Source organism: Jatropha curcas, chromosome 9, assembly GCF_041381405.1.
Source record: "Jatropha curcas cultivar XTBG-Jc1 chromosome 9, XTBG_Jcur_1.0, whole genome shotgun sequence".
In the NCBI taxonomy this organism is placed as follows: Eukaryota; Viridiplantae; Streptophyta; class Magnoliopsida; order Malpighiales; family Euphorbiaceae; genus Jatropha; species Jatropha curcas.
Genome location: NC_143159.1, coordinates 23,370,211 through 23,379,564, shown reverse-complemented (window position 1 = coordinate 23,379,564; position 9,354 = coordinate 23,370,211). Strand labels below are relative to the sequence as shown.

General features: G+C 32.4%; 1 protein-coding gene across 2 annotated transcripts; it reads right to left on the bottom strand.

Moving 5' to 3' along the window:
* Positions 1-516: 516 nt before the first annotated feature.
* On the bottom strand, positions 517-8,257 carry LOC105643998 (MICOS complex subunit MIC10). 2 transcript variants are annotated; one of them, XM_012229246.3, is made up of 3 exons: positions 8,005-8,257; positions 7,482-7,621; positions 517-784 (listed from the first exon to the last, which is right to left on the bottom strand). In XM_012229246.3, the coding sequence occupies exons 1-3, from the start codon at positions 8,114-8,116 to the stop codon at positions 755-757; spliced, it is 282 nt and encodes a 93-aa protein (XP_012084636.1). In that variant the 5' UTR covers positions 8,117-8,257; the 3' UTR covers positions 517-754. The 2 variants fall into 2 exon arrangements, with proteins under 2 accessions (XP_012084636.1, XP_012084638.1); XM_012229248.4 differs by having other exon boundaries at positions 517-769; positions 8,005-8,255.
* Between the last annotated feature and the right edge of the window lie 1,097 nt (positions 8,258-9,354).

Here is a 9,354-nt window from a genome sequence, read left to right as displayed (position 1 = left end):
TTTATCATATGATTGACCAAAGATCATAACGTGATTAAAATTAACATTATCATATGATTAATTATAAAATTCTTAATGCAAACGATCCCCTCAGTGGATTGTAATGCATTGTACTGTCCTTGCAAAAAAAAAAAAAAAAAAAAAAAAAAAAACTATTTTTTTTAAACAATAAATTACTAGTTTTTGTTTGAACCCAAATCAAGCAAATGTCTGAGGTGTAAAAACTCAATCTTAAAATCTCAAGTCTGAATTCAAATAAAAAAGCAAATCATTTGAAAGACAATATATTCGTAAATTACTTGAATAAATTCATGGATTACTCAAATCGAATAATACTCGAATATAACTTGATTCATTATTCAAATTTGCACTGAATTTAAATTTTAAACTCAAGAATCGTTTAAGAATCAAATCCAATTAGTTCATGGACAACTTGACCCGGTGAAATTAGAGGATTCTGAATTCTATTAAGACTGAAAGATTATCCTTTGCCAACATATAAATTCTAAGAAAGAATGGGCAAAATGTAAATGTTCCTTTCTTATTATTTCTTTCTTTTCCTATTCCCACTGAAAATTTACCTCAAATTACAAACAGAAAGTAATAGGATCATAAGAAATTTGTAATACAGAACGTTAAACTATTTATCCATAAAGAACAATGTTTGAACTCCATTGTCAAAAGCGAACAACAATCTCAATTTCAAGAAAAATCCTGAATTGTAGCTCAATCATCATGACCTTTAAAGATCAGCTCAGCCCTGAACATCCTGGAAACAAAAACACTAATCATATAAATTCTTCTTTTAGTATCCATTTATGAATAAAAAGTCCCAATCCAAAAACATATTGATATTCAATAGTAAGAACCCAGTCAAAATAACATTCCTTTCGTGGCCTGAATGCACCCATAAAACTAGTGAGTTCATAGATAAAAAATGCTTGTGACTAAAATTACAAGTTTAAGCCTACATTTTAAAAATCAGCAAAATATTTCATAAAAATTTCAAATCTCATTCTTTCTAAATGTAGTGGTTATAATGAAAAATATTTGCGCTATTAGCAAGAATACTGAAATCAATTAATGTGCCCATTGTATTTCTTCATTTCAAAAATATTGTACAATTGATTCTGCCTGGATTCTATAAATGAGAAGACCTAGGTATTGAAAGTGACTGCTTTTGCAATCTTTTAGTTTTACTAAAATCTTTTACTTTTTCTTTATCAGGCGAAAATCACAATGCATATGTTCCATGAATTACCTTAAATCCTAGGTTTTCTGTGCTTCTTTACCACTTCAACTCCTAGTTTTAATCCTTGCTCCAGTTTCATCCATTAGAATCAAGTCAATGATAAAAGGCTCAAACCAAGAATTATCTTCTTAAATATGCAATTCATTTATAGACAAAGCAAACAGATAGTGTTCAAGGATAGTCTTGATATAAGTCAATTGTAACAGGTAATATCTTCATTTCATCCATAATAGTTCTCTCATTTCACTACCCTACCTACACAGACGTTATTCAAAACATTTATGCATCCACGTATACTACATTTCTTCCTCACCCCATTAGAAAACCATATTTGAGATATCTTCTTTTGCTCAATAATTTTCCATCAACCCACCAAGAAATACTGCCTCCATAACTAATCTCCCAACTTAAACCCATGATTGTTTTTAGTGATCCTTTGTGACACCTCAACCTACACTGTGTGCCAAAGCTTCAGGAAGTCGCAAATGAAATAAATACCTCAACAACTCATGCGACTCTAGATATCTTCGATCAAATGTAATAAGATAAGAATAGAACAATTCGCCTACCAACTCTGAAGCATCAACATTAACTTCAATAGGACTATTCTGCCCTCAACCTAGTAAGCTTTTACAAGGACACTAGTTCAATGTCTTATTATCCTTCTCTTGTCAAGTTCATACCATTCTGAATTTAACATATCTGCTGCAGCATTCCAGTAATACTGTCATTTCACTTTCACTGCTCATTTCACAAGCTCACTAGTCTTGCCGAAGGTTCAATTAATTATTTTGCAAGAAAATATCTTTTGGGGGATTGTTCCTTCGAAAAGTAATCAAATGAAAATTCTTGTTTACAGAGTGAGCATTAGCTAAGACATTGATCAAGGCAAACTCCAAGGTTTTCTAAAAGCTCATTGCGTTTAGTTTAGACCAATCAATTTTTTAACTTAAAGATGGAGAGAAGCCTATAAAATGTTTCTATAAGTAAAGGCATTATGAGTGAAGAAATCTGAAAAGCAGCCAAACACTAAGACAATGTGCATGTGGCCCATTCAAAATGACTTGGAATCGAGCTGAGATGAAGGTAGAGGAAATCACATCAGTGAAACATTTTTGACAAGCAACTAGTATAACAAAAGACTTGAAGGAAAACCAATATTAAGTAGAGCAATTACCATGAGGCCAACTTGAAGGACAGCTAGCACACAATTATTTAAAATTATTAACGGAACTAGTGATGCAGGTCACTACTGTAGCAATTTTATAATTTGTGGCTTACTATTTATTTCTATCATTTTGGTCAATACCTAATTCTATCAGGATTTTAAATTCAAGGTCTTCTTTTGTTAGGATTTAAGTTCAAGATCTAGTTCCATTGGATATAGTTATTGAAGGCAAGCCTTAGGGCGCAAGGGCTTGGGCCTCAAATGCCTTGAGGTGGGTGACCTTGCTGAGGCACTCGCCTTGGGCAGAAGCGCGCCTTTCTATTTTTTTCCCTAAACAGTCGCCTAAAGTTTTCATTCAATCAAAGCTGTCTGGCTAGCATCTATTAGCTAGAATAAATACATAAATAAGAAACAGAATGCAACACCTTCTAACATTGTTGTGCTCTGCAATCCAGCCTCCACTATTCCATCCAGCATTGGCTTCCCACTCACCTCCTGCAATCCAGCCTTTAGCTATTTAGCCATCCAAATATTATACAATTTCTCTTCCCATACTTGCTTTCTGTTTTCCTTCTTCTCCCTTTTATTTTCTATGTTCTTGCTTCTCCTTTTTCTCTTAACTCCAATCTTAAATATAAGCTGTTATGCTGCTGATTTTTTTTCCCTCATTTGTGTTTTTTTTTTTTTTTCCACCTTTTTTTTATATCTTAAAATATAATTTTCATGTGCTTTTTTTTTTTTTAATTGCACCTCACCTCACTTGGGCATATGTCTATGCCCAGGCCTAGGCTACAACAGCCCTTTGCACCTATGTCTGCCTTGTACATTTAATTACTATGTTCTTAGGATTTTATGTTTAAAGCTTTATTCTGGTTGGATTATATGCAATACATAAGGGTATAATGTTCTATTTAGAAGAAGATTTTCAGATTTTTGAGTGAGAGGGTTGACCCAGTGCATGAGGCATCCATATTTATGGGCTTGCAAGAGGGTGAATAAAAAAACCCTGGTTATTTATTTTTCCTGGTTGTTTAACCAAAAGCTCGAGCCTATTTAGGATGAGGTTTGGGTCTCCCTGTCCTCTCTTTTCAATATTCTCATTCTCATGTCTGACTTGACCTAATGTAAGATTAGGATTATTTTGTACATCAATTCTGGCATTTGATAAGAATTTCAATCCAAAACTGCAATGGCAGCAAAGAGAGAGAGAATTTCTAGGGTGCATCAACCTCAAACCAAGCCCTTGAGATGCAAAAGGACTGATGGAACAACTTATACAAGTAGTAATAAACTTGAATGGAAATTATGTGGGAGCCTGGACAAGGTTGTTAAAATTGCTTTTTTAACTAGGACTGTTGGAGGGTGCATAAAATCATATCATAAATCAAATCGTAAAATCGTAAGATTTTATGAATTACATAATTTAATGAAAAACCAAGATGAATTGATTAATAATAAAATACAACTTACAGATTGTTTAATATTTTTTGAACAATAAGAATGTAATATCATATTGGATAAAAATAATAATTTACCAAACTAAAAAGTGCTCTAAAAATGAAATAAAAGAAATTAGTAATTTTTAATTAGGCATAAAATTCTTAAATTTACAATCCCATCCAATTAATTGCCTTTTACACCCCTCTTCTTGGGCTTTTTTTTTTTTTTTTTTTTTTTTTTTTTTGCAATTTCACTTTTTAAATATATAGATATAGAAGTTTCTTTTGATAAGTTAATAAATAAACGTATCTAAATATTTGTCCTATTCAAAATCAAACAGCTCGATTCACCCCAACCAAACTAAATTAAAATACTCTCTATTTAAATTAAAAAGAAAAACGACTTTCTTATCTTTTTTCCGAGCTTCATGTGTCTCACTTCTCTCTACCTTTCCCGATGCAAAGGCATAACTGATCTCATACATTCACAGCCATGGAAGAACAGTTGAAGATGAACCTGAATGCAAATACTTGGCTTTTCCTTCATTCCCTGAGTTCTTAAATACCTCGATCTCGATCAATTCAAATTCCTTTCACGAAGAGCCAATAGAACTACACAAGAGTTGCAAGAGAGAAGGGGAGATTTTAATTTCTAATTCTATTTTCAATAAAGCTCACTGTTATACCTTCTCCTCTTTTCTGATCATCAATGTTAAAATAGTTCCTAGTTTTCCATTTCTACCGATTTGAACGATTTCACCGATTTCACATACAATTTTGAAAATTGTGATTCTAATTCCGATTGAACATGTTCTAGGTAGTTGGGGTCGTAACGAGTTTACGACTCAACTCGCATTTCTAACAACCATGAGCTAGATGCAGATACTGGATGGCAATCACAATCCCTTGAAACTTCTACAAGGAGGAGTTGAGGATAAAGAAGATATAGAAGAGAATATTAACCCATTTCAAAATCTTGTGAATTGTTTACAACCCTAACACAATGGATTGGATTGAAGAGTGGTTGGTGGGAGCTCTTAATCTTAATTCAGGAGTTCAAAATGAAGTCCTAATTTCAATGATAAAATGCATGTGGAAGATTTCCTAGATTGGGGATTTAGCTAGAACCTATTTTGAGTTGGAAACCAATACCTGAAGAGCGTAAAGTACTATTTGCAAAGTTGAAATTGAAAGGAGTTGCAAGAGAAAGGTTGAAAAGGTTTGAGGAGTAACAGGCTAGACAAGGTAAAAGAATTGTACTTGATAATTGATGTAGCAAAATAACCCTAATCCTAAATTAGATTACATAGGACAAGAGAATATTGAAAAGAGAGGCAAAGAGACCAAACTGTTAACCTAAATAGGCTAGAACTTCTGGTTACACAACCAGGAAAAATAATAAACCAGAATTTTTTTTTTCTAATCTCAAAAATCCGAAATGTTCTAATCATTATAAACCTTTACATAGCATATAATCCAACTAGAACAAAGTTTTATACATAAAATCCGAGATCTTAAACATAAATCCTAATGAAAAAACGAATTTGAACATAAAATCCTGATAGAATCAGGACCAAAACAATAATACTTAACAGCTCAAAATTATAACATTGCTATGGTAGCACATCATAGAAGCATCAATGATCAAACTAAAATTCTAAACTTTTATTCATGAATCAACTAGCATAAAGAGGATGGATACAAGTTATGATTTTGGTTTGACCTGAGTAATCACACAAATATATTCATAATCAGCCTTTGCTTATCCCTATTAGTAGTATGAGAGAGATTGCAGCTCAGTCTATTCCCATTAGTAGTAATGTGAACAAATGTCCAGCTCAGTCCACCAGATATCTTTACCAAATCACAGTCAGCCAAGAAGTGAATTTCATATCTATATAAGTAAAACATAAAGCCAAAGAAGAAATCAATATGACACTGGACAGCTCGAGAACACTTGAAGTCCTAGGAAATTAGGGCTATGGTTTATAGAAATCAAGAATTAGAGCTTGAATATCAATGTGGCAGATCTGATTTCTTTAGAAAATAAAGTAAAAATTAGCAAAAAAAAATGAATTATCAGTATCTCACCAATGGGATCCAGGACTCATCCTATCAAGAACTAATCATGCTTTCTACGGTTAGAATTGCATCACACAACTCAAGATAAAAGCAAAATCTGCTCTAATTTTACTGACTGAAAACTTCATTAAGAGGTACTACAAGGATGGATATTTGTAGAGCCCAACTACTCCTAAAACTTTATCCGACAGGATTTCAAAATTAGTCATAGTATTATCCTTAACCAATGAGGACTCCAAATGACAAATATAAATATTCCTAAGCAAAACAACAAAGATGAAATTACAAAATTGCCGCTTAGACTTAAAGTGCTTGACTAGCAACTTACTATTAAAATAGACACATAAAAATAACTCTAGAAAGGACGAGAAATACATTGTAATATCTAAGATAAATCCTAGATAAAATTTAGACCAGAATTCTAAAATTGTTGATCTTTTGAGTTCGAATTTTTTTGATTTCCTCATCCACATAATAACATCTCCAGGATTAATCCTAATAAGCTCTCTGTTGATTTAGATAAAAGAATGTGATAGACTGTGCTGCCTATCCCCTATCAGCATATAGTACAAGAACAAAGGTGCCAAGATAACAAGAAATGATGTGCCAAGATAATAAGAAATGATGAATATAGAAAATGTCATCCAAGCTGTGAATTCAGTAAACATATCCAAAGACACACAAATGTGAATTCTTGAACTGCCTTATCCCACTAAGAAGGATTATGACATGAAGATGCATGGAAACTAGGGAAAGTGTGAAATGAGTAACAAATTTGAGGTGCTATAAGAATACAATTAAAATAAAAATGATTTGCAGGCTGCAACAAGAAAGCATGACACTAAATTAACAGTTTAGATAACTGAGCTTAACATAGAGGATTGAGACTTAACTTGAAAATGCACACTATTATGCATGAGAACATAGTGCTTGGACAAATGGCATTGTTCTAAAACTAGTGTAAATCTAAATATGTATAATGCATGAACTAATAATCAATGGTTTTGAAATAATTTAAGAACGGAGAGGCATTGCATATAACTTTACAGGATAGAACTATTATATCAGCTAAGATCGTCAACAAAGATATTGGTGTTTGAGATTTACTCTTTTTTTTATTACTTACTAAAACCGAACTTCTTAAATTACCTTCTTAATGAGATTGAGAGGTGCATGTATTAAGATTCCTATTAGGAAAGCTACCTTGAGTGAAGTACCAATTAGAAAATTACACAAATCAATTCAACCAACAGAAAAATATGGAGCAATAAGACCGAATTTGGTACTGAGAAATTTCATCTAATGAGAAAGGACCACAAGAAAGTTTCGGGCTCATTATGGTTGTATGCAAAAATGTTATTGTTTTTGGAAAGGATAAGTTAAATTGATTATTGCTGTTAAACAGAAAACCATAAAGACCAATATATGACAACACATTCACAAAATCTAGCATGAGATAAGCACAAGAATTGGGGCAAGAAGAATCTAAAAAAATATTAAAAAAAAAAAAAAATTACTTTTACATAACTAACTATCCTACCTCATGAGCAGGAACATTTGATATCTTAGGAGGTTCCAACTTTGCAGATCCATCAAATATATGAGAACATTCGGTGTAAGCAGACCCAATGCCCACTCCAGCACCAAAAGCCACCGATGCCCAGCGACTCACTGGGGTCCCTAGTTTGAAGATAACAAAATGGTGATCAATTCATTATCATAAACAATGTATCATGAGCTCAGAACACCATATAATTAAACCATCTACACCATTCGCATTCTAAAAACTCAGACTAGAAGAGTAATAGCAATTTCTTTGTTCTTCAAATGTAAATTAGCTCACAACATTACTAAAATTCCAAATAATGCAATTAAAATAAATTCCAGCTACAGTTAATTATACAAATCTACACTTGAAAGTAACCAATAATACATGCATATATATACAAAACAAAATCTATCAGAATTGAAACATTCAACCATAGTCAAAAACCCACATAAATAATTTATTAAAAAAAATTCTTTCAAAAAGAAACCGAAGAAGCCAGAGAGAAAAGACTGACTGAAGAAAAGAAGACCGCCAAAGGCGCCAGCCAAGGTGGAGTAAACAGAGCGTCGGACCGTCAGATCAAGACACGCGTCCCATTTGGCATTCACGTCGACTTTATCGGCCATAGATTTTGTTTAAGATGCTGCTGTTTTCCTCTTGCTCTTGTTCTCGTCTCTTCGTTTAGACGTGTATTATGCCGTTTTGCGTCACCGGTGAGGGTTCTTTGTTCTATGCTTCCTTCGGAAATTGAGACAAAAACGAAAAGTGAGATATCACGATTTTGGGTTTGCTAATAGGGCTCTAAATTGAATGTGGGCCTCTGCCTATTTGTTTGGGGTATACAATTCCAATTTCGGCCCAAATATTTTGACTGAATTCTTTTGGAAGCATTGAACCTGATGTCACGAAATTTTATACATGCCAAGTCCTACCTCGTGCAGCCCTCGCTAACCGTGCCCAAACTATGAAGGTTAGTGGAATGGCAACAGGTCAGCATTCGGAATCAAATCAGACTGAATCAGAATTGGACCAAATAAAATAGAAATCAATTCGGCATTGAACCAAACCATATTGGTTCGGATTTACTTCGATTATGCCAAACTGAATCACCTATTTTGCGCATGAAAAATTAATTTGGTTAACTATGTATAAAAACGAATCAAAATCAAAAGCTGAATGGTGATGACTGCTCAATGAATCAAACCAAATGAACTACTTCGATTTGATTTTGATCAGACTTGAGTATTGCTCGCTCTTAGAGGCCAATGTTATGTGCACCAAGGGATGGAAACGGACATTCGAGAAATTTTTTTAACAATCTATATCCATATTCATTCAAAGTTTTATTATTTGTATTGAATGTAAATTCATTCAAATATCTATTTCTAAACCCGTTTAAAACTTTAACTTATGTATCTGTTTCAAACTCATTTAAAATATTTATTAAAGGTAACTGTAGTTTAAACATTTTAAACCATCTGAATTTATTTACTAATAATTGGTATAGGTAATTATGACTAAACCCGTTTAATATACCTTATCTCTTCCATCTTAATAGCAAAAAATAGGTATTTTACTTTCTTTCTCTTTAAATGCTTTTAGGATTTTAAGAGTATATTATTTATTTTTTAAAAAAAATTTTCTATATTTATTAGGTGTATTGTAGCAAAAATTAATGGAGATTTTTTAATTTTAAAAAGGGCAATTTAGATATTCTATCATATATTTTTAGAAAATTAATATGTTCTACAAATTTTATAATCCTTGTAAAAGAAGTAGCATATAACGAATATTAGATACTGAAAGACCTATATTATACCCTACCTATACCGATCAAGAATAATAATTCTTTTACTACTCTTAT